The sequence below is a fragment of the Elephas maximus genome, chromosome 19 (assembly GCF_024166365.1).
Source record: "Elephas maximus indicus isolate mEleMax1 chromosome 19, mEleMax1 primary haplotype, whole genome shotgun sequence".
Classification (NCBI taxonomy): Eukaryota; Metazoa; Chordata; class Mammalia; order Proboscidea; family Elephantidae; genus Elephas; species Elephas maximus.
This window is the reverse complement of record NC_064837.1, coordinates 46,159,389-46,184,231: the sequence shown is the minus strand read 5'-3', so window position 1 is coordinate 46,184,231 and position 24,843 is coordinate 46,159,389. Positions and strand designations below refer to the sequence as shown.

The 24,843-nt window shown below is 55.1% G+C and overlaps 1 protein-coding gene across 11 annotated transcripts in view; it reads left to right on the top strand.

Annotated features, from left to right (window-relative positions):
- Window positions 1-24,843, top strand: part of SRCIN1 (SRC kinase signaling inhibitor 1) — a 68,019-nt gene that overhangs the window by 6,445 nt on the left and 36,731 nt on the right. For 6 of the 11 annotated variants that reach the window (XR_007514144.1, XR_007514145.1, XM_049860675.1 and 3 more), the window contains exons 2-4: window positions 5,268-5,330; window positions 20,962-21,263; window positions 24,476-24,574. Coding sequence is in view for 9 of the 11 variants with exons in the window: in XM_049860675.1 (XP_049716632.1) it covers window positions 5,268-5,330; window positions 20,962-21,263; window positions 24,476-24,574 (464 nt within the window). In the remaining 2 variants the exon portion in view is untranslated. The remainder of the gene's footprint in view (window positions 1-5,267; window positions 5,331-20,961; window positions 21,264-24,475; window positions 24,575-24,843) is intronic. The other 5 variants (XM_049860679.1, XM_049860677.1, XM_049860676.1 and 2 more) reach the window with 3 other exon arrangements.

Sequence of the window (24,843 nt, the reverse complement as noted above, 5' to 3'; positions counted from 1 at the left end):
AATGGCTGTGCCCTTTCAGAAGTAGGTCACCAGGCCTTTCTTCTGAGGTGCCTCTGGGTGGACTCGAATTACCAACTTATTGGTTAATAACCTAGTGCTTAACCCTTTGTACCACCCAGGGACCCCCCAAATAGGGAAGTGGTGTTAAATTCAACAAAGTCACCTGTAGCTGTGATGGGGTATGTGGAACCCTACTGAAGCCTGATCCTCTGGCTAGAAGAGGAGCTTGGGGGGTCTTCCTCATCCATTCCCAGGGCCCGAGCACCCTCTGATGCCAGGAACTTAGCTAGGCATAAGAGTTCCTCCTCGGGTTCAGCCTCTACTCTTCACCCAGGGTAAGTCCTGCTGTCTTGTCCCGTTGCCCACTTCTGCTCAGGCATCCAGGTATGTGTGGGTTAGAAAATGGGCCTCAGAGGTAGTGACAGGGGACTAGATCATTGCCTCTCTGGGCCCTGCTTGGCCACCACTCTGAAGGTGGGGCCTTTGTGCCCCCCTACAACCGTCACAGACATCACAGAGGGAGAAACTGCTGCCCTCAGTTCTGACCTCATCTCTGACAGCCCTCCTGATCTCATGGGGATGCCCCAGGGCCTCCTCCTCTACCACCTGGTATGCACTTATTGTCTGAAACAGGGCCCTGGGTCCCAGCCCCAAGTCCTGCCTAGTTTCCCTTCATCCCTGTGTGGTGTGGCCTGTTACATGGGGACAAGGCTGGGGTAAAGGCTGGCAGCCTGGAAAAGACGATGTGGGACCACTGAGGAATGGTAAGAATCTCTGAAATGGGCAGCTTTGAAGACAGGGGCAAAAATGCCCTCCACCATCAGGGAGGAGTGGGCCTGAGGAAATGGAGCAAGAGGGATCAAGGTTAGACTTAGTCTTAGGGAGGACTGTCTCAGAGGGCTGATTAGTTTCTGACCATGGAATTGCTGTGACAATTAAATGAGATAGTAGTTGAAAATGGCCAGCACAGTGCTTGTCACATAGTAAACACTCAATAAATGGCATGGGGGAGGGAACACGTGTCTGTGAACCCAGAAAAGACCTTCACTGGGCCCTGAGCCTTACGGTTTTGTAGGGGATGAGGAGTTGGAGGGACAATTCTGAGGACAGCTATTTCTCCACACTGAAGGGATGATTCCCCCACCACTACCCCATGCTGATACTGGGCTCAGGCCCAGCCACCCTGGGACACCCTGCCCTTATGCTCTCTGCTGGCTGTGGGTATGGACAAACAGAATGGTTTGGAGGCCGAGAAACTGCTTTTCTTCCTCTCCATCCATCTCTGCACAGGACAGCTTGAGAGGAAACAGGCCCACGCTGCAGTAGGAGGAATTGAAGCTAGATGGGAGGAAAAACCTCCCTCTGTGTGAAGGGTGGCCACCCTAGGTGGGGCGCTCTGGCCGTGTTTTTGCATTTTTTACCTCACTGATAGGTGTATATGAGCATGAATAAGCTGCTGTTCTGTGAAGGAGCAGAGGACTGGTCTGAGTGACCTTTGAAATGACCTTTGGGCTATCCTGAGTAGTTTGGTAGATTCAGTTTAACCTCTTGTGAAGGTCATGATTGGCAGAGTGCAGGGGCCATGATGGGGAGGGGCTCAGAGCCGCTGGGGAAGAGAAAAGGACAGGAAAGTCATTCTTAGATTCCCCAGGGCAGAGGTGAAGTGCAGTGGAAAGAGCTCTAGGCTGGTATCAGGAACCTGCCTCCCTACTGCTGTGTGACCTTGGCAAGTTAGTTTCCCCCTCTGGTCTTCAATGTCCTTGGTGTGAGAAGAGAGGGTGGGACTAGAGGATTTCTATGCCCCTTCCAGCTGTCACAAGTTTTCTCCACCTCCTCCCCTCCCTGAGATATGTGCCTTGCCACATGGAAGGTGAGAAGAATATTTCCCAGCTCTAAGCTAATCCAGGAAAAAAGGAGATTTGGCCCAAGAAAATATTGGCACCCCTACAAACAGCCCCTCCTGTTCCAAAGGTACACCTTGCCTAAATCTGCCCTCCCACCCAGGGGATGGGTAAGGGAGTGGCTGGAGGATTCAGCTATCCTCTGAATCATGAGCTCACTGTTTTTCTTCCACTCCAGCAGAACTGGCTTTGCCAAACTCCATTCCAACCAGAGATGATGATCCAGCCCATGTTTTCCCCACCAAGGCTCTTCCAGCTAGTGGCTCAGATTCACATAACCTTTTGCCAGCTCCTAGCAGCTTCCGCCGCCTGGCCCGGTTGCCTGCATATCCCGGCATGGATTAATGTAAAATGAAAGGAGTTGGATTTTCACATGCCTGCCTGTCTCACTTCTGCAAGCATCCTCCTCCCAGTGCACTGGCTTCTTTTCCACTCCAGCCACAGAGCATGCTAGAGATCCCAGACCCAGGGATCCACAGAGGACCCCCCCAGACCCAGAGACCCCACAGAGGCCCTGGCTGGAGATATTTGCACAGAGCATAGAAGGCAGAGTGGAGTGTCCTTTGGGAAGTGCCCCCCAGGGTGTGTGATAATTGCAGACACTGCAAGCATCATGGCGTCAGCCCCAGGCACCAGCATCTGCCTCATTGGAGAAGAATTAACGACCCAACGACCCCAGCTTCTCTGGGAAAGCATTCCATGGCTGAAGCCCTTGCAGACACATCCCAGCCCTCTCTGCCTCCTCCCTGGGCCCTGTCCTCTGCTCATCTTGGTCCCCATCCAGGGGACAGGCTGACCTGGTGAGTCCCCCAGTCCTGTCTCCAGAACCCTTCTAAATTGAAAATTAGGGCTATGAAGGGATTTCTGGCTGGTAAAGCAAGAAGGGGCCTCCTCTATGATGGAGGTGGAGAGGCAGGAAAGAGGCTCCTGGAGATCCAGAGTCACCTAAAGATGAAGCTTACGAAAACTAGACCCTACCTCTCCTGAATCTGACACCAGAACCCCTCCACCTGGATCCCTGGTTCATCTGACAACCTGATGTTAGAATTGAGGATGAGGCAGAAAAAACTGAAGAGAAGCCTTCTCTTTCACCTTTTGTCCTTAGGAAATAGTTTATGCTGCAGCATGGAATGGAAAGAGGTTAGACTCTAGGCAGAACTTTCCAGTGGGCACTGAATGGGAGACATCCAAAGACCGAGAAGGGTAGGTAGGACATAGTTTAGCTTATGGGTTAAGAGCTCAGGTTCTGGAGTCCCAGTTCTGGTACTCACTTGCTCTGTGCCTCTGAACCTCAGTTTCCTCATCCGTATATTGAGGATGATGGGGGGGGTACCAGGATTAAATGAGGTAATTTAGATACAGTTCCTGGCACACATTATACATTCATTAAACAGTGGTTTCTTCATCTTCATTCTCCTCCTCATTGTCCAGCTGAGGTGATTGGTAGGGTCAGCCCTTCATGGAGGAAGGGTCATGCATGAGAAAACCCTTTTGAACTTTTCTGAGTCCCCCCTCTCCAAAACCCAGGTCCTCACCTCAGTCTGTCTGGCCTGAGTCCCTGGAGCTGCCACTTAGGGCTTGCGGTGAGAAAGAAGCATGGGGCTCCAGAGTCTTCACTCTCTCATCTCTGCCCTGTGATCACTTGCCTCGCCCCTCCCCCCCACTCCTGCTGCCTTGTCCAGGAAGCCCTCTGGGACTAGGTACGTTTAGTGAGCATTCTTGATTACTTCCTGCTAGTCAATGTCACAACATCTGGATGTGACAGCTGCCTCTCCCTGGGATGTCTGCATCTTGGGTAATCGGTGGGAAAATTGGGACCATGAGATTGGCAGGGGACTCAGAGCTTGCAGCCAGACGTGATGTGTGTATGGATGGGCCTGGGCCACAGAGCGAGGGCTGTACCAGCGGCATGGGTGCCGGGGCCACAGTGTCTCCAGGCAGGACTGGTCTTGATGCCCCAGGGTAAAAGGCAATAAACAGGTATTGCAGCATGAGGGAGATAGAGTAGATTTATTTATTTTAATTTTTATTGTGCTTTAAGTGAAAGTTTACAAATCGGGTCAGTCTCTCATACAAAACCTTATATACACCCATACTCCTAGTTGCTCTCCCCCTACTGAGACGGCACATTCCTTCTCTCCACCCTGTATTTCCGTGTCCATTCGGCCAGCTTCTGTCCCCCTCTGCCTTCTCATCTCCCCTCCAGACAGGAGCTGCCCACATAGTCTCATGTGTCTACTTGAGCTAAAAAGCTCACTCTCCACCAGTATCATTTTCTATCTTACAGTCCAGTCCAATCCATGTCTGAAGCGTTGGCTTTGGGAATGGGGTCCAGTCTTGGGCTATCAGAGGGTCCGGAGACCATGACCTCTGGGGTCCTTCTAGTCTCAATCAGACTGTTAAATCTGGTCTGTTTATGAGAATTTGGGGTCTGCATCCCACTGCTCTCCTGCTCCCTCAGGGATTCTCTGTTGTGTTCCCTGTCAGGGCAGTCATCGGTTTTAGCCAGGCACCGTCTAGTTCTTGAGAAGGAGTATATTTAAAAAGGGCTTCCCTGCAGGGTGAGGGGGGGCAGCCATGATGGGCAACTGAGGGGCCTCTGCAGTCAGAGGGTTGGGTGGGTGTGGAACCAGGAGCTAGGCAAGGGGTCTTTGGGCAGGTCTGGGCACAGGGGCTAGTTTCCTTCTCACAGTGTGATTGTGTGAGTGCTTGTTGCCTGCGAAATGCCTCTGCTTCCTCTCTTGCCGCCGGGGGTTGGGGGGGCTTCCTCAGGACTAGGGTGGGGATTTGTGGAGCAGATGGGGGTCCCCTGGGCTGGGGAAAGGATTGTCGGCAGAGCCATGATGAGAAGCCCCTCTGACTTGGAACCCACCAACCTTCCAGAATGGGTACCCTTGGCTGGGGGAAGCAGATGGGTCCTCCAAGGTGCTGGTATTTGGGATTTCCTATGGGCACCCAGGGGAAGAGTCTGCCCCTATTTCTGGGAGGTACCTGGCCTGGCTTGTTGGCTGTTTGTCTTGGAGACCCAATTCTGGGATCCCCTGTTTTCTGTGTTGTCCTGCTGTCTGTCCTCCTGTCTGTCTCCCACTGGTGTCTCTGCCCCCTCAGCCCCTGCCCTTCCTCTGACACCTGATCCTGCCTGCCCCCTATGCCCCAGTGACTCCCAAAGGTATAGCCCCTAAGGCTCTGCCATCCTCTGTCCCTGCCCCACGCCCACTGCCCCCTACCCCATGGCCCAGGGCCCCTGCCCCCGTGGCTTCCACTTTGGAGGCCTTTGCCCCACTCCCCTCCTCTCTCTAGCTCCTCTCCTCCCTGCCCGTCTAGGCGTTCATTCACGACTTTCCTCCTTTCCTGTCCCTCACCCAGGGCTCCAGCGTGCAACGGGAGGGAAGCCTCCAGGACTCTGTTCCCTCTGTTTAAAGTCTCCAGGTTAGTAAGCCAGGAGGGAGGCCCCACCCACAGTCAAAGCTCCTTAGCCAGACACCCCTCCCCAGCCAGGAGGGCCAGAACTGAGGGAGGGGGTTGCCCCTGGTGGACCCAGGCCTTTGCCAGGGGAGGTGGCAAGAGAGACCTGGCTCTGGGGAGGGCACCTTGCCTGGCAGAGAATGTGTCTGTGTGTGCACGCGTGTGCATGTGAGTGTGCGTGGGTGAGCACGTGTGCATGTACATGTGTGCTGTCTGCAAAGCCCCCCTGTAGTTTGTGGCTGGGGAACGGGGAGAGATGATGCCCTCTGCTGAGGGGGTCAGAGAGCAAGGGTCCCCTCTTGGAGGGAAGCCTATGTTCCAGAGTCGGCCTGAGGGTGGGGGATGGGAGGAGATGGGGCCGCATCCGACTTACACAGCTTTGCTTAATTTATAGGCATTTGCAAATCTGTGATCTAATTTCATTTATTCAAACATTTACTCATTCATTCATTCCTATATTCAACAAAAATTTATTGAGCACTTTCTCTGTGCCAGGTACTGGACCAGGCTCAGGGCTCAACCTTGACCAAGAAAGATAATTTACTGATAAGCAAATAGAGATTAAGGTGTTGGCTGAATTCCCCAGCTGTGGGGACTCAGGCCAGCTGACTGTAGGGTACGTGCCTCCCACCCCAGGGAGGTGACTTTAAGTTCACAGAAGCCCATCTGCTCCCACTTTCCATATTGGTGGCTCCTTTGTACTTTATGTCCCTGCAGTGTCACCCCACGCTGACAGCATCCCTCTCATATTGTGCCCCCCAGGAACAGGCAATGACTGGTGACCCTGGGGACTGGAGAACAGCATTGCTGGACCAGAGCTGAGGCCACTTCAGAGGGTCTCAGCAAGTTCGAATTGGGGGGGGCCATATGGGCAGGGGAGCCTGTCCTCCCACTCCTGTGCCTAGGACCAGCAGCTTGGAGCACGGGATTTGAGAGTCAGCCTAACCCGGGTTCAAATCCTTACTGAAGCCATTTTCTAGCTCTGTAGTCTTGGACAAGCCACTTTCCCTCTCTAAGGCTCAATATTCTGGCCTGTAAAATGGGACAAGAACACCTACCAGGCAGTGTTGTTAAGAGTAAAGGAAAAGCAGGGGCTTGCCCTGAGTCTGGAGCCTGGTGCAGAGCAGAGTCTGCCTAATTGCTGGTTCCCTGTTCCCTGCACCCCCGAGGCTGGGCAGGCTGTGCCCTGGGTAGTCTGGGTGCTGCTGAGGGGGAGCAGAATCCTCATCTTGCCTGTTTTCAGTCTCCACTAATGCCAGTCCCTTTCCAGCTCTCTGAACTGAGGCTTCAACCCAATCCGGGTGGGCAGCTGGGGGAGGCAGCCCTCCTTGCCACTGCCGCCTCTGTGATGGCTTTTTAATAATTTTGCTTGGAGACAATCTGCAGCATGCTTGTTTGTCTGCCTCTTAATTAAAATTAGCGTTTTCCTAAAAGAGCAGCAATGTTGCTACCCTCCCTCACCCTCCTGCAGCTGCTGCCAGGAGGAGACAGGAGGCCTTTGAATACTGCAGTCCTTCCCTTCGGCCACTCTTGGTCACAAGGGTGCCACACAGGCCACCCCTTCCCCACACAAACAGCAGAGATGCTGAGGCTCAGCCCTCGCGGTGGGGTCAGGGGCGGGGAACCAGGCAGGGGGGCCCAGCCATGGCCTCCAGCAGAGACCTGAATGCTCTCCTCTTTAGCCCGGCCTCTGCTGGAATACCCCAATGACAGGGAGGTCAGTATCTTTCCAGATTTATTTCTACAGCTGTTAAAAGGAGAGGCAATCCCTGGGCTGCTTTACCCTTGGGGTGGAATGTGTGGGTGGGCTTTGGGAACGCGCTGCTGCTACATCCAAGAGCTGTGAAGGATTATTGGGGTGCTGTGTGTGTGGCGACATAGGCTGCCATGATGGTAGACACAGAGGGGTGAGCTCCTCTCTGTCCGCCCTGGTTTCGGTTAGAAGAGGCCTGCATGTGCTCCCTGTGGGCTGGGGGAGAGTGAGGGAGTGGAGGATTGGCAGAGGTATGGGGGCTTATTTAGTGGTTACAGTGTTTTGAAAAAAAAAAAAAATTACTGGTTAAAAAAAAAAAAATAGGGAGCCTAGTGGCCCAAATGGCTAAGCACTCAGCTGCTAGCTAAGAGATTGGCTGTTCTAACCCACTCAGTGGCTCCCTGGGAGAAAGGCCTGCGATCTGATTCCGTAAAGGTTATAGTCACTGTGCTCAATACTGTACAGACCTCATTTCTTGCCATCTTCCCAAGGTGGGCACATGTCTCTCCATATTCTGGTGTTTGGGGAAATAAAATGACTTGTTCAGGGTCACACATCTGGGAAGTGGCCAAGGTAGGATTTGAACCTTGGCTTGCTGTGTCTTCCCACCTGCTCTGTTTGGACATGGGTGTGTGTGCATGTGACACATGACATAGGCATGCGAGCACCTGCCCTGGGTCATAGGGAGCATTTATGTGGCTAGGGGCCACGGGTTAACACTCACTGCACACGTTGCAGGGAGGTAGGATTGAAGGATGTGAGCGCTGTAGAAGCAGGGAGAGAGCAGACGCCCCTCACCCCAGTGCACCCCTCCTCCCTCAGCTTCCGGTCTCATCCCAGCAGCCTGAGGATGGCAGCATGGTGACAGGTGCCGAGCCACAGAGATGACAGCACTGCTGATTCCCCATAATTACTGTCTGATGAGATGCCAGAATTAGCCAGCACACAAGCATGGGATGCAGACATAGGGCATGGTGCAGGAAAGAAGCTGGGCTGGGGGAGCCTCTCTTTCTGAGCCTGGGCACTCTGGCAGTGGGGCATGGTCAGCGCTGGCCAGGAGGAAGTACGTTAACAAGGAGGAAGCACTGTGTGGTTAATATGCATCAGACATTATCATGTGGGCTTGTGGTTTTCCAGTTTTCAGAGTGGCTGGGCATAGCCTTGAATGGCTGGCTGCTCGACAGGGCGTCCAGGGCCTCACACCACTAGCCAGAGAATTACAGGCAGAGCAGTCTACTCACCCAGACTCCTGGGAATACATTTGGGGTCTGGAGCTTGAGCCTGCCTTGCTGGGGTTGTAGGGAGCATTGTTGCTGGGAGGAGCTGAGATCCAGAGCAGACCCCTTGAGTCATTTAGCAAGGCCAGGCACTAGAAAAGGCAGATGTAAATGCCAGAAGGAGCAAGGAGGTACAGCCGGCTTGAACAGGAAAGCCATCCTTCTCAGGCAGGAGTCAAGTTGGCCCTTGAGGCCCGAGGTCAGGGGAGGCCTGAGAGTTAGGATCAGGAGGCAAAGAAGGCACGTTCTGGTCCCAGAGCAGGGCTGTCTATGCCCTGGGCACCTATCGTCCCTGCACACATGCTGGGGGCAGGAGGAGGGCTGGCAAGGGCATTTTAGTAGCAGAAGCTGGGAGGAGGCATCTGAAGGGCTTAGAGCTCACCAGGACCATTGGAGCAGTTTTGAAGGCCACCAACTAAGAGGGTCAGTGACAGTGTGGGGCTTGTCCAACAGAGGGCAGTGCAGATGACTACGGGACTGGAAGCCAAGCCACGCAAGGAAGGACCTGAGATGTTGGGGTCAGGAGAAAATATTTGGGTTCAGGAGCCTCCATCCTGCTCTGAAGGGAGAGGTCATGGCCCTCCCCTAGGCCCCTCTGAGGGGAACAGGCATGGACTATGGTTCAGTTTAAAGAAGCAGAAACCACTCAAGGCGTTTGGTGCCTTGGATGTCATGAGTTTTCCATTCCTGGAGGTATCCAAGCCCCAGCCAGATGGAGTTCCTGAAACAGGGAGGCTTGCAGTTCTCTTGTCTCTGCACAGCCTGGGGAACGGGTTAGGAGGACTTTGTACCCAGCCGAGGTGTGTAAAGACCTGTGGGAAGTAGGTCCCCTATAGGTTCTTTGAGGACTAGTGGATCCCCTTCCCAGCCTGGCCTTTTCCAGCCCTGGGGCTGCTCTGCTCCCTGCCCCTCCCCTTCCCCTGGATCTCCATCCCCCTCCCCCCAGCCCTGGGGAACAGAGTCTCCATGGCTCTTCCCAGCCTGAGGTATCCCTTCAAGAGAATGGGGTTGAGGGTCTCTGTCCTCGGCTGGGGGAGGTTGTTTGATTATTCCCTTCTTAGGTAGTTGGCGAGACAGAGGGGAGGTGAGTATGTGAAAGGGCTCTGGCCCAATGGCTTGGGCCAAGACTCAGGGGTGACTTGGTGGTACAATCAGCATCTTCCTCAGGGGCAGCGAGGTGTAGGGCAAAGAAGGAGGATCTGGGCTGAGACCCCCCTCCCACTGTTGAGATCAGATTTCTTTGCTTATCAACTCTGTGACCTTAGATAAATCACCACCTTCCTGTGCCTCAGTTTTCTCACCTGTAAAATGGGGAGAGCAACCTCACAAGATAACTAAACCAAAAAACAAAAAAACCTGTTGCCATCAAGTTGATTCCAACTCATAGTGACCCTATAGGACAGAGTAGACTGCCCCATAGGGTTTCTAAGGAACGGCTGATGGGTTCGAACTATTGACCTTTTGGTTAGCAGCCGTAGCTCTTAACCACTGTGCCTAGGAGTGTTAAATGAATAACGGTTGTAAGGGCCCACTGTGGACCATCATGAATATGTATAGGCTGTTATCAGGAGTGGTATCATTTCATGGCTGGTCCAAGTTTTCACAGCATCCAGCAAGCCCCATGCTGGGTCGGAACATTGTCACTCAAGATGGATGTGGGGGGTGGTTTAATTGAGAAGAGGCTGGAGTCTTTAAGTCTTTAGCAAATGAGACCACCTGTCTTCTAGCCTGTGCTCCACCTTGCCAGTTTCTGCTCTGATGTGAAGGCTCAGGGTAGAAAACAGAGAGAATTTCTTCAAGATGTCCCTGGTATCTATCAGGCCCTGGCTTCCCAGGTCTGCTTGGATGAGCCGAGCAACCAGGCAGGAGACTTGCTTAGTCTCCTTGTGCCCGCTCTGGGCCCCAGGCCCCTCTTCCCCTACCCACCAGAGTTTCTCATGATACTAACCTTGGCATCCCTAGAGAGAAAATAATGGGATGCAGAGCTGGCTGTTTGTTCTCAGTTAGCTGGTAAGGCAATAGAGTAATTAGCCCATGAGGGCTGAGCCTAGGAGCCTAGCAGCTCTGTCCTTCACCCTTCAGCAGCCAGTGGAGCTGGGCCAGAGGGTCTGCCATCCATTGCCCTGGTGGAGGGCACTATGCAGCTGTGGAGGTAGAACGAGGGCTGAGGGTGCCCAGGTCCGAGAAAAGAAAATCTCAATCATTGGATTACCTTGTTGGTTAAGCATTGGTCTGGGTGGGGTAGCCTTGAAGTCCTCAGGCCCATCCCTCTGAAGGCAGAATGCAAACGTCTGAGTGGGGGAATTCTGAACTTAGCAAAGAAGGAGGGGGGGCTGCGGAAGTTGCCTCCCTGAGGAAGTGTAGCTGGACTCAGAATGTACAAATGGGGGTCCAAGCTGAAGATGCATCATGAGCACTTTGGGGCACCCCCAGGTGCACTACAGCCTCTCTAGGGGTCTTAAATGGAGTGATTTGTGTGCAGGACAAGGTGCACTGTCTGTCCACAGGGCATCTAAGATGACAGGGTTATGAGTCAGGGTGACGTCTGTGCAGTGACACAGTTCTGGCTGGTCCCAGTGTCCCCTCTGCATGTAGATGCCTGTTATGAGCACAGGTGAGGTGGTTTGTGACCGGGTATATGTTGGTGAGCATGTGTTGGGCACATGGGCATGAGCTGTGGTACACAGGTGTGACAGTCAGAGTGGGTGCACAGAAGTGTGTGCTTGGAATATGGAGGCGCTGGTCTCTGAGGGTTCTGGTGGCCAAGTGAGTTGTCTGGGTGCCGGAGGGGCTGAGAAAAGGACCCTAAGGGAGAACCTCGACCCCAAGAAGTCTGTGCCAAGAGATGTGTCTCTGAGGAGGATGTCAAGGGGTCCAGGCAACGTGGAGTCTTCTGCCCAACATTTACAAGGCCCTCAATGAATATTTGGTACTGACAACACTTCCCTGTAGGGAAATGGGGTAATGAATGGGGTTTCCACCCCTCACTTCCATCAGAGTGGGGTCTCTCCCCATGGGAAGACGATACGCCTCTCAGTTTTCCACTCTGAGATGTGGAAGGTCCTCACAGACCCATCTCCTTCCTGTCAGCTGAAATCTCACCATTCTTCTGCCCCTTGAGTCCTCTGCACCCAGCCTGGGCATGTCTTCGGTTCCAGGTAGCTTTAGGGGTGTAGTGAAAGTTCCTTTGCCCACACCTATGGGCCCAGGCATGGCACCCTGAGGCTGGAGTGCCCCTTGGGGGGAGGGCGCTCTGGCAGCCTCCTCAGAGGGGTGGCAGAGCCAAGAGGACAGTTGCCCATCTCCCTCCCTCCCCACCCTCCCATGCTTGCTCATTCCCTCCCCCCAGGCCTGTGTTCCTCTTGGCTGCCTCTCCAAGGAGATGTGGAGCTGACAGGACACCTTCCCCGGGCGCGTGAGCGGCGGAGATGGCAAGAAGGAGTTAGCTCCTCAATGCGGGTGCTGTGTGGGCACACGCCAGGGCTGTTCCCAGCTTTGCCAGCTCCGGCTTCAGACTGGGGGTGACATGCTCCCCTCCATATCTCCGCCCCCTCTCTTCCTGACGAAGCCAATTAGCCAGATCTTCATTAGTAGCTGAAAAACAAAACCCCATATCCCTGGGTCTGATAAAACTCTGACAATAGAGTGAAAGAAAAACCAGATCAGGAATGAACCGGCCCCACTCACCCCTGCATGCCTCTCCTGGTGTTCTTTGCTTTTTTTTTTTTTAAATAAATGAGAGGACTGAGGCTCAGAGAGGTGGCTAATCTGCTCAAGGCCATCCAACTAGTCAGTGACAAAGCCGGCTTTGAGCAGTGCTGTCTCTGTTGGAGAATGCCATAGCTTTGCCTGCTCTGTGTGTCTATGGGGGGGCTGGCTTTTTGACCCTTTTGCAAGGTGGGGGTGTCACAAAGCAGTGGCTTGTCTGAGGAGTGGGGTTGGGACACCATGCGGGGACCCTAATTTTTCTTCAGTGAGCATTCCACTGGGCCAGGGTGGACACCTGAGGGGTACTGCTGGGCTATGACCCCCAGCTGTTTTTTCTTTTAGGCCCGGGGTGGCGGGGCATGTTTTCTGCCTACTCTGTGCTCTAGGGTCGCTGTGAGTCACAATGGACTCAAAGGCAATGGGCATGCCTGATCCTCCTGAGAACGTTGTTAGTGTGAGCCCTCCTGGGGCCTGTGGCCTGGAGAGAGGCTCCCCTGGCAGTCGATTTCTGGGAAGTGGCAGAGTGGAGTAGAAACATCCTTGTCCCTGGGGGCCAGGACACCTGGGTTCCATTTCTGGCTCTGCCTCTGGCTCCCAAATGACTGGGTTAGGTTTACTCTCTGGGCCTCAGTTTCCTTCTCATGAAAGGCATTTGGCTAGAGAGAGCCAGGAAGGGGACCAATCTCAATGACATCACCCTCCCTGCCTAAGAGATAAGAGCTGAGGGAGGCCTTACCTTGTCAGGATTAGAGAGCTGGTGCTGTGCAGCTGTGGCCCTGGGGAGAGGGGGGAGAGGGCTACAGGCAGAAAGAAGCAAGGACTCCACAGCACGCACAGCCAGGGCAGCTGGCAGAGATGGCACCAAGGCCAAGCTTGCCAAATTTTCATGCCCCCAGACCCCCCAACCTCACTCCTGTGGTGGCTTGTGGATCTCCTCACCCCACCTGGTTCTTTCCTTGGAGACCACCCAGTCTGGGTGGAGTGGCATCCCCTGCCGTCAGGAGGCCCTTAGTCTGAGGGAGGAAATGAGGGTCTTACCCTGAGGAAGCCCTCAATCTAATAAGGTAAACAGGGTCCTACACTAGCCCCCACCAGAGACGAGATAAAATGCCTGCCTTTAGGGGGTACCCAGTTTGTCCTAGGGGAGGCCCTAGTCTGATGCGGGAGATATGGGCCCTGGGGGTGCTCCCAATCTGAGGGGGGTGTGGGCCCTGCTTTGAGGGTGCGCTCAGTCTGAGGGGGGAAATGGGGGCCCTGCCCTGGGGTGCCCCCAGTCTGAGCAAATGGACAGAGCCAGAAGGACAGCATCAGCCGAGGGATGGAGGAGAAGGAAGAGCTGGGAGAGGAAGCATCTGGCTGGGCAGTGCCCACCCCCACCTCCAGGGAACCCAACACTCTCTCAAATTCTCTCTCCCCAGAGAGCCCCCAGAAGCTCTGTTAGTTGCAGGCAAGGCCCAGGCCCCACCCTCGAAGCTTCTCTCAGGCAGGTGAGCTCCCCTCCCCCAGCCCTGACAAGGCCCTTTAATTAGATTCCGACTCATTTACCAACTAAGTGGCCTTCGGTGGGTTTTAAATCTGCGCAAATTGGTTTGTATTTTTCTGCCTGCACGATGCTGTGACTGGCAGTGCCCTGCACCCTCCCCTGCCTCCCTTAACATTGGCTCTGCTCCCTGCTCCCTCTGGGGCTCTGTCACTTCCCCACCCACCCAAGTCTGGCTGCCCAGCTTCCCCTGGGCCTGTGGCGGCAGCAGGGCTCCCTGGGCATGGGGCCGGAGTAGACCAAAGGGTGGTAAACTACAGTCCTATTCCTCCACCCCACCCCACCTTGGGGGAAGGGAGCCATGCCGTGACCAGTTTCATTCACACACCTTCCTGGCCCTCAGTTTCCCTTGCTGTACTCTGAGGAGATTCAACCTGCCCCAGGCCCTTCCCCAAGGTTACTCTGTAGATCACTGCTAAGGGGCTGGAGAGGGGGAATGGAGCGTGTCACTGGCCAAAGACCGCCCTGCCATGGACACCCTTTTACCTTGCCCACCTCCTCCCCCTGGTATTGCTCAGACATGGACAGGGGATGGGCTTCAGCTGGCTTCGTCCCACTTTTTTATCCTCCTTCTCACATTTTTCTGGAGGGGCTGGCCTTCCTTGGGGACAGCTTGCCTAGCCTTGCCCCTGTCTCCTTCGTATCCTTGCCTTCAGCACCAGGAAGTTATCTTTATTGTCTAACCATCTTCCTCATACTTTTAAGTCAGCTCCTTTTCCTCCCTAAGCCTCCCCCAGAACTGTAGCCCAGCCCTCCCTCCCATGGGTTCCCCACCCCTCTTCTTCTCTGTCTTCCCTCCCAGTCCCAGACAAGCTCTCAGAAGGTAGCCTGACATTCAGGGGGCACGGTGCCAGGTTGTCAGGGAATGGGGAGCCGTGGGGGGTCAAGTGTGGGGGTTTCTGGTGCACCCCAGGCTCTGTGTCAGTATCTAGGCCTGCAACCTTGTCTCTAAAGCTCTGTTCAGCTGCCTTCCGCCATCACCCACCCCAACCTCCGACGCTCTGATTAGAGTGACAGGAAGACTCAACAGGGCACTGGGCATTAGCAGTTTGGGGGGATATGACACAGGAATGTTTACAGAAAGGCAATTGCCCGGAAAATGACTTTGGTTGCAGTGGTGTGGGGTGGAAACGATAATTCTGCTTAAAGGACCGCAGACAGACTGTAGGGACTCAGGGCCATGAGCACATGAGAGTCCTAGAGCCAGGGACACTCAAAGACAGAGAGGTCAGTTCCTTCAAGGAGAGGCCAAGAGATCCCCTCACCTAGTCCAGGTTCCCAGATCCTCTGTTCTTCTGGTGACCTTTATCCTCTGGCCTCTGACCTCCTAGCACAGTGTGCTTTGTGGCTGCGGTAGGCACCCAGCAGAATAGAGTTGTCAGGCACAATTGATGGTGGCAGCCGCCTCAGGGCTCCTCCTGGGTGACTTGGGCTCCTCCTACTGTGGCTGTAGGTGGCGGGCTGGGGAAGCCTGGCACTGTGTGTGTTTGCATGTGTGTGGCTGAGGACAAGGCACTTTGGGGTCTGCAGCAGGCCCTCCAGCCTTCCGGCAATCTCCATGGACCCCTGCCCCTGCCCCTGCCCTGCTCGACAGCAGGCTCATCCATGGGCCTCACTGGCATCTAGCCCCAGGGCCTGTGGGCTCCCTGAGCTGGTGCTACTGTCACCCTCGGTATTTCCTGCCAGGGCTACAGCGCAGCCCCTGGCTTGAGATGGATTGCTGGCTGGTGGCTCAGGAGGGCATACCTGTGACAGCCTCTCAGGTCCCCAGGGAAGGGACCTTGTCCAGCCTCCTGATCTGAGAGAGAGAGATAGGGGCCTGAGCTCCCAGTCCTACACTGGAAGCTGGGGCAGACAGAGACCTCAGACAGGGTCCCTGAGAGAGTTCTGTTCTCTTTCTCTTCTCCCCTAGCTCCCCTCTACTTCCTCCCCCCGCTTCTTTCCCCACCCCCCCCATTCTCTTCCTCTGAAGATGATGTCATGTGTGAACATTGCCCAGCAGCAGCCAGAGGACAGAGTAGTTGGTGACATCTGGGGGTAAAGATGTCGGGGGGGATGAGATGGCTTATGAGATGGTGTCATTAAAACTTTGGGATGTTAATTTTCATCATGAGTTACAGTGATCACATGTAAAAGAATGCAAGAGAGGATAAAAATAAATCAACCCCATAAATAAACGTGCGATTTGGAATGGCTGGAACAAATAACAATGTCACTCTCTTCCCAAGCACCTGCGCCTTTATCTTCAGCTGGCCACTGGGGGGCACCCACTGCTTCCTGGTCACCCCAGTCTCTGGCTACCTTCCTCATTTCCCAGGCTGGAAGGTTGAGCTGAGGGTAAAGGCAGTCTCCGTCCCTTGCTCCCTCCCTTCCCCTCATTCTGCGCTGGCTTTCACCAGTCCTGACCATCCATCCTCCCTGGAGCTTGAATCTCTGACTCAAAAATTATACTGGGCCTTGCACACTAAGGGTCCCTGGAGAGGTGGGAAAGCCTCCAGCCCCTCCCTTACGTCTCTGGCTCTCCCAGACCCCTTCCTCAGGGACCCTCAGCCCCAACACCCCTACCCCAGCGTATCCCACCTCTGCTTCCCTCCAGAGGCTCCCCACCTCTCTCCTTCCTCCAGAGTTCCCTGCCTCTGCCTCTCTAGCTTAGGGCCCTTCAGCCCTCACCCCTTTCCCCAGTAGACAGAGCCCTACTTACCCTCGTCAAAGCCTCTCTGCCCCACTCCTTCCCCCCAGGTGTTCTGGCCCTGCCTCCCCTTCAAGTCCCTGCCCAGTGGTTCACCACTTCCCTGAAACTGAACAGGAAGCATTGGTCTGTTAAGGGCCAGCCCCTGCTGCTTGCTAGATTGGAATCACCTTCTGCTTTTCACTGGACTGCTCAGCCCAGGCAGAAGGAGCCCTGGTAGCACAACGGTTAAGTAGTTGGCTGCTAACCAAAAGGTCTTTAGTTTGAATTCATCAGAAAGACCTGGCAATCTGCTTCTGTAAAGATTACAGTCTAGGAAACCCCACGGGGCAGTTCTACTTTGCTGTGTAAGGTCTTTGTGAGTAGGGATCCACTCGATGGCATATAACAAGCTCAGCCCAGGAGGGTCAGAGCTGCTCTCAGGACTTGCTCGTGGCCGCAGCAGGCTTGGGGGGGCCATCCCACTAGGCCCAACAAGCCCACTTGCCATGACTGTCTTTCATTCATCCGTCTTCTTGCCAGCTTCTCATTCAATGCCCAGGGGCAGGGCTGAGAAGTTACAGACCCCATTTTACAGGTTAGGGAGCCCTCCGGCTCAGACAAGAAGAGACTTGTTGACTGAATGAATAACTAAATGAATGGCTAAACTCAAGGTGTCTTTGGACTGTGATTCTTTCTCCCAGCCTTCTGACTTCCAGTGCCCAGGGCCTGATCAAAGAGATGAAGCCATGCCCGTGCCCGCAGAGCCCCTCAGGAGGCCATTCACTGGCCTACCTCTCCCAAGGGCACCAGCATGGCCCCCAAGTCCCTCAAATATGACTTATATATGGGGGAAACACAGAAGCCCAAGGCTAGTCTTCCCAGCGCCACCAGGCCCCCCCAAAAACCAAAAACCAAACCCACTGCCATGGAGTTGATTCCGATTCATAGTGGACTCATGGCAACCCTATAGGACAGAGCAGAACTGCCCCATAGGGTTATCCGAGGAGCAGGTGGTGGATTCGAACTGCCGACCTTTTGGTTAGCAGCTGTAGCTCCACCAGGCCCCAACCCCAAAACCAAACCACTGCCGTTGAGTTGATTCTGATTCAAACCCTATAGGACAGAGTAAAACTGCCCCATAGAGTTTCCAAGGAGCGCCTGGTGGATTTGAACTGCCGACCTCTTGGTTAGCAGCCTTAGCACTTAGCCACTACACCACCAGGGATTCCCCACCAGGCCCAGCAGGGGTTAAATGTGCACAGGGAGCTAGGAGGCCTGGGTTGCCCAGGCTTTTCATCCCTTTCTCTGAGCCTCAGTTTCCTTCTTTGGTAAATGAATCCATCCAAGGATCTTGAGGATTGTCAAACAGACCAAAGCTCTCTTCCCCATCATGGGTTGTCTCTCCTACCCCCTCGCCTCTCTCTGCCAGCTCCCAGTGTCTAGCTCCTGCTCCACCTCTGACCCCTCCCCAGCCAATGGGCAACTGAAGGGTGATCCCTGACCTTGAGGAGGCAGGGAGGGGTTAGCCAGACCAAGAGGAGGGGCTTCCAGGTGATCCCCTTGTGTTCTCTGCTTTCTGCTCAGGCCTGCTCTGCGGCCCCCTCCCCACCGCCAACCATATGCAATTTATGGGACTGCAGTCATAAAGTGGGCCTTTGAGCACGCCTGCCACTGCTTCTACTCTGCCCTTCCTGATGTTCTCATGGCGGGATCCCAGGGCTTCCCCACACCCATGCCCACCTCAGGCTGCTAAACTGTGTCCCCTGCCTCAGTCACACTGAGATCTCCCCTATGAGCTAGGGAAGGAGGCGCTGCATGGGGGTGGGGGTGGAATGGACAGCTCTTCTGGGTCCAGAAGGGCCAGGAATGAAGCAGCTGGAAAATGAGAACTGGGGACCTGTCCCATTGGCAACTATGTGTGTCCAGAGCCCCAGGAAGGCATGGCAAGTCAGGCTATCTGGCATGAGGGGAGGGTCTCTCTGATCCAGGCAGGGCTGGGGCTACACCCTAGAGCTGGGGTCCAGCAGCAAGGCCATGGGTAGAGTCTACCTCGGCCTGGACAAAGAGGGGGCTATGGATTGTCCAGAGCCCTTGGCCATGGAGGATCTCTGTCCAGCTGGGGGTGAGGGCGGCAAAAGAGGAGGAGATCAAGGGACACAGTGGGCAGCCCCCGGCTCCAATTGGAGCCATTTCTCCAGCACCCAGAGCACCCCCATCCCAGTCCCTTCTTCTGGATATATCATTCAGGTCCGCCCCTTTCAGCACAGCTACTTTTCACCCTGTGCCAGGCTCCCAGTTCTTGGGAGGCCACGTGCTCCTCCAGGGCAGGCACTGGGCCATCGTGAAGATGAGTTCCCAGTCTCATGAAGTCAGGGCTTATCTTCCTGGATTTCCCCCAGGGCACCCTTTTCACTGTGTTAATGTAGTGTTTCTCATCTTTAATTCAACTGTTTGAACTTAAATAATTTTACTTAAAAGGAAAACTTATCTCACTCCCATCTCAAGGAACACTAGCCATGAAGTCAGTGGTTTGACCTTCTAAGTAGAGCTTTTTCTAATCCTTGTGAAAATAATGGTATAACTATTAAGTACAAAACAGTGTTCCTCCCAAAGTCACCTCTTGTGTACCACGTGGTGGGGGACCACCGCACAAGGTGGTGACTGTGGTGACAGGGATGGGTGCCTGAGCGAGGGAGGAGGAAGGAACCTCAGACCCAGCACCATGGTGCGGAGACTAGGAGGTAAACCAGAAACTCCACATAGTGTGCACATGTGATGTTGTGAGTCTGCTTAACATAAATCATCAACTGGTGACAAAACTGTGTGCGCCGGAGGTGAACATAAAAAAGACTGGAGTCAGATTGAGCCTCTGCCCCCCACTGTGGCTTTGAGCATGTCACTGGGCTTCTCTGAGCTACAGTTGCTCCATCTCTGAAATGGGGTCAGAGTATCACCCACCTGGCAAAGGTATTGGGAGCCCCCAGATGATGACGATGATGGTGGTCAGGCCCTTGAGAGCGGTGGAACTCTGTGTCCATGGGAGCTGCTCTTCCTTTGGTTTTGGTGGGAGGTGCTGTTTCCTCTTGGGCTCTGTCCCCCAGATCTACACATCCTGGCCTTAGCCCCGGGGGTGTGTGTGCGCGTGTTGGGAGCAGGGTGGCTTTTCCTGGAATATAGCAAATCTTCTCTTTCCTCCTGTGGTTGGGCAGGGGGTGACTGAGGCCCAACCAGCAGTCTCATGAACAGTGGGTGTGTGGAGGGAGGCTGAACAGAGGCTGGGCTGGATGGGAACTGGCTAGGTCCCAGAATTTCCAGCTTCCTCCCCTGTCACCCCCATCTGCCCTGCAAGGCATCCCTGTGTGTCAGGCAGTGTGGGCATGTCTCTGCTGCAGTGTCGATGCCCCAGTCCTAGACTGCACTTGTAGATATGTGTTTTGGAGCCAGAGGATTGTGGGATGGAGGGTGTGTGTGTGGGGGGGGAGGACAATGTCTGCCTCATGGCGGGGGCTGAATCCTGGGGGATGGGGAGGGCAAATCTAGGTTTTGTGCCCAGGAATATGGCTGAAGTGAGCCCCAACAACTCCTCCCACCCTGGGGGGCATGGTGACCCCCTGGACCTCCTTGGCTACTGCTGGGCTGTGGGATGGTCATCATCGAGGCAGAAGGGTGGAGAATAGCAGGGCCTGGGTCATGGGAGGTGGGAGGTCAGGACTGGGTGGCATTTGGGGAAAGGGTTTAGAGTTCTGTATGGGGACCAAAACCCCTCCCCCGGCCTTCTGTTTTTTTTTTTTTTTTCACTTCTCTGTACTGTCCTTTGTCCCCTGTGCGTCCATTACAGGTCTTGAGCTTGTGTGTGTGTTGGGGGGGTGGTATGGGAGAAGGGGAGTGTAGGGATGAGAGGAGGGTCCCAGGGGGAGGGCTTGAGCTGTTCTGTCTGCTTTTTTTTCTCCTTTGAGTTTGTCCCAAATTCGTCTCTCACTGTTCTCTGTGCCCAGCCCCTCTTGTCCATCCATCTGTCTGTCTCTGGGGAAGTGGGGAGGGAGAGGGGCCCCACTGCCCCAGACCCTGGGCCTGCATCTCCTTGGGAAGCCCTGAGTGTGGGCTTTGCCCTCATTCCATCCCATGCAACATAGCCCCGCCCCTTTCCTAGCCAACCCCCCGCCTTAGGACAAGTGTGGCCTGGACTTGCTAGTCTGAGGTCATCCCTCTCCTTAGAGGATGCTCTTGAAAGCAAAGGGTGAAGGGTCTTTTCGGGAAGCATCTAAAAGGAATCCCCCTCTCCTCACCCGGCCCCACCATCTTTAGGGGGGAGGAAGGGAGTATGTGGCTAGACAGGTGTCCAGGATACTCAGCCCCTCTTCTACCTACCCCCCCCCACAGGACAGCCCACCAAACTCACTAATCCCACCAAACCCACAGGAGGAAGAGCAAGAAACTGGATTCTGCCTTTGTTCCCAACCCTTCTTTGGAACTCCAGGCTCACTTTCCGCCCCACCCACCCTTCCTCTGCCCCCTGATCTTTGTCGGGAAAGAGCAGCCCCTGTCCTCCCCGGGCCCCGCCCCTGCCTGCAGTGACCCGTGGTGGAGCATGGGCAAGGCCAGACCGGGCGCGCAGTGACCCCGCCGTGCCCTCTGCCCTCTTGTAGATCCGGAGCGGAGCAGCCCCCCCATGCTGTCTGCGGACGATGCCGAGTACCCGCGGGAGTACCGGACCCTGGGGGGCGGGGGCAGCGGGGGCAGCGGGGGCCGGCGCTTCTCCAACGTGGGGCTGGTGCACACATCTGAGCGGCGGCACACGGTGATCGCGGCCCAGAGCCTGGAGGCGCTCAGCGGGCTCCAGAAGGGGGACGCCGATCGTAAGCGCGATGCCTTCATGGACCACCTGAAGAGCAAGTACCCGCAGCACGCCCTGGCCCTGCGGGGCCCGCAGGACAGGATGCGCGAGCAGGTGAGCCGGAGTCGTGTGGCGGGCTGGGGCTGCGGGTTGCGGGCAGGGCAGGGGCCTGACGCCACGCCCCCAGGCTCATCCCAATTCTGGACGCGTCTAGGGGCAGATACCAGGGGATGTGGGGAGCTGTCCTTCCAGGGCAGCTGCCCAGGTTGAGAGAGGAAGGGGGCGAGAGCTCAGCCTCTATGCCTCTGCCCGCTGGTCTGGCATTGGGAGCATGTGATTGGTCCGAGGGAGCCCAGCCTCTTTAAACTCGGCTGTTTCACTGGGCAGAGGGGCAAGAAGGCGTGTCTTGGAAGCCAAGGGAGTGGCTGGGAGGCAGGGAGGGGATGACCCTTGGGACTGACATGTCGGAGGCCCTAGGAGTCTGAGGGTTCACCCACTGGTGGTGTTGAGATGTTCTGGGGTTGAAACCTCTGTGATATGACCTCTTAGGGAAGGTCAGGCCTGGGAGCCTCAGTAGGGTGAATACCATCTGTCCCCCAGACCCTACAGGAACAGGAGCCCAGAACTCCTGGGCCATGTTCCCTTCCTCCTCCCCTGTTCCTCCCCCAAGATTCGCTCGCTATATGAGTTTGAACAAGAGGCCTTCTCTCTCTGTGTCTCTGCTTCTCTCCTGCCATCAGTAAGGCTCAGAGAGGAGACAGGGCCCCTGCCTCCGGCCAGAATCTGTCTCCTTCAGTACTGTGAGACACTTCCCATTTAAATCTCCCCCAGAGTCTTGGGTTCCTGCATACATCTCTCCATGAGAGTATTACCTTCTTGTCTATAGGAAAATTCTGTCTTGGACTAGTCTTCTGCTTACAGTCGCACATTGCTGAGAGTTCTTCATGGCTGCTGCATGTGGCTACCGAGACTCAGGCATTGTCCACTCTGGGAGAAGGCACTGGGTGGGGGGTGGTATGTCCCATCAGCATCCTTTCAATCAAGGCTTGGAGGAATCAGCCCCTGCCCCCAGACCTGTCTTGCTTTGACTCCCTTTTCCAGGTACTGTTGGGTGTGATGGGAATGGTGAGCGCTACCCGCACTGCAGGGAACAAAGACATATGGTGCATTTCTGGTGCCTAATCTGCCCTCGATGCCAACCCAGTTCTGCCTGACTTTTGCCATTTCCCCAGCTCCAGAGTCCTGGTGGGTGCATCGCCCAGAGCGGAATGAGGGCAGAGTTGCAGATGAAGGAGATGTGGCCCTCACGCTCAGGGAGCCCCTTGTTCCATGGGTTCCCTCTGTGTGCTCCAGCTTGGGAGGAAGGGGCAGGGACATAGGATCTAGCTGGGGAGAAGGGATGGGTAAACTTGAGTATGAGGGGCATGGTCGGTTGGGAGAAGGTGTAGAGAAGGGGAGATCACAGAGGCAGGCCTAATCAGGACAGGCTTCCTGGAGGGAATGGTGCCTAAGCTAGGCTTTCTAAGATGAAAACGGTTTGCATAAACATTGAGTAAGTGCGTGTCATTTTGGGTAGTGGAGTGGAGCTGCGTGAACATAGGCCTGAGTCTGTTTGGGGAGTGGCACTGAGGTCTACCAGGCTGGGGCAGAGGCTCAGGTGGGAGGCAGTAGAGGGAGGTGAAGGGGCAGATTGTAAAGTGGGTCCAGATGGTGGTGGCTAGGAGGGTTGTATTTGCTTTTGGATGGTGACTAGGAGGGAACAGGAGATACGATGGGGCCAAAGGAAAGGGGGGGATGGATGGGAGTTGGAGGGCAGACCAAGCAAGGCTGGTTTGCTGCCTGGGTCTAAGAGGATCTAAGAGCAAAGACAGAAGAACCTGGACAGGGAGATGGTGCCTTGAAGAGAAACAGGGAGTTGGAGAGGGCAAGATTTGGGCGGAGGGAGTGGAGGAGAGGAACCTAGGAAGAAAAATTTGAGGAGGCAGCAGGGCATGCACAGGGGGTCCATCAGGTACCAAATGTGCAACTCAGGACCCTGAAAGGACCATGGCCTCAGGAAGAGAACTGAGCATGACCAGGGCAGAAATGGAAGAAGGACCCAGGCACAGGAGTGGCCACCCAAGGCAGAATGGAGTTTGAGAAGGGGAAAGGGCCCAAGGTGGTCTCAGGGGGCATCCCAGGAACCTTTCTGCCTCCATGAGGAAGAGGAGAAAGACCTGTGAAGGAGAGGCCAGCAGGACAGCCATCTGCCCTTCATGAGTCAAGAGAGATGGAGAGAGAAACAGCTGTTGGGGCTGACAGGTTCTGAGGCTCATGCTGTGGGAGACAAAGGCCAATGTCAGAGGTTAGGGAGAGGCGGGATGGTGAGGAAACAGGAACCCTGGCCACAGACCTATCTGAGGATTTGGTTAGGAAAAGATGAAGACAGCCAGAGTGGCAGCTTCAAGAGGCAGCAAGCCTGGGAAGGAAGATGTGGGTGTGTCTGTAGCCCTTGCACCGTGTCCACCATGTTCACTGCCCAGAGTAGGCACCCAGTTCATACTTCTGAAGTGAATCAGAGTGCAGCCACTTGGTGGCTTGCAGATTCATTCTGTTATTCTTTTACTCATCCATTCCCTCCCTCGGAGTGTAAAAGTGTAAGTGGGCAGGACCCACAGCGTTTCCCTTGCTTCCCTCGTTGTGCTGTGTTCGGTGTTTAGGATAGTGCTGGCTCAGGAAATGTTTGTGGATCTAGTGGCTGGATGTGAGAGGAAGGAACATGAGGATGCTGAGGAGGAGAGGGACAAGGGAAACAGGTCTTGAGGGAATCTGGAGGGATGGGCTTCAAGCAGGTGTGGTGTGGCCTTGGGGTAGGAGAAGCAAGTTGCTTCCTCTGAGATGGGAGAGAAGAAGGAAGTGGTGTGGGAACTGAGGCATGCTGGGGTGAGGCCACTCCTGCTGAATGGTCCCTGTCTCCGTGAGGCAGGAGGGGACACCCTAAGTGAAGAGGGAATGAAGAACTGGAGGAAGGGTGGGGTTTGGAACAGCTCTGTTGCAGAGTGTACAGGGAGGCAGTCAGGAATTGGAGGAAAGGATTTCAGGGGTAAGGCCTTGCCCTGGGCTCAGGGAACCCCCAGTCTGACAGGAAAGACAAGCATCCAGAAACAGACCCAGACTCTAGGTAGAGACCCAGCCGAGGTTAGGAACTGGCCAGCGTTACTGATCCGTTTGTGGTGTGAGCTCTGTGCCAAGGTTCACCCAGCAATGCCCCTCCCCACCCCCATCCAGTCCCCCAGCGGCTCCTGCCCGCTCCCCCTAATGGGGTGTCCCCCGCTTCGCACACACAGGTTGGCGGCTGGACCGTGGACCCCGTGTGCCTCCTCAGCTCCCTCTGCTCCCACCTCCATGGCGACTCCGCCCCCTCCGGGGCTGGCCAGCCGGCCCAGGTGAGTCACCCACCTCCACCTCACTCCCCAAACCCGAGGAGCAGTTTGGGGAGGATTTTTTAGAGGGGGGATACCCAGTATTTTAATTATGCATCCCTTTCTTCTTTATGTAGGAGCTCCCATTTTCAGGAGCCTTCTACGCCCTGTACTTTCATCTCCCCTTGATTATCTAATTCCCCACCTCTACCTCTCCAAACCTGTGATAGGGTTTGGCTTTGGGGAAGGAATTTTTTGAGGGGGGGATACTCAGGCTTTTTTTTTTTTTTAAG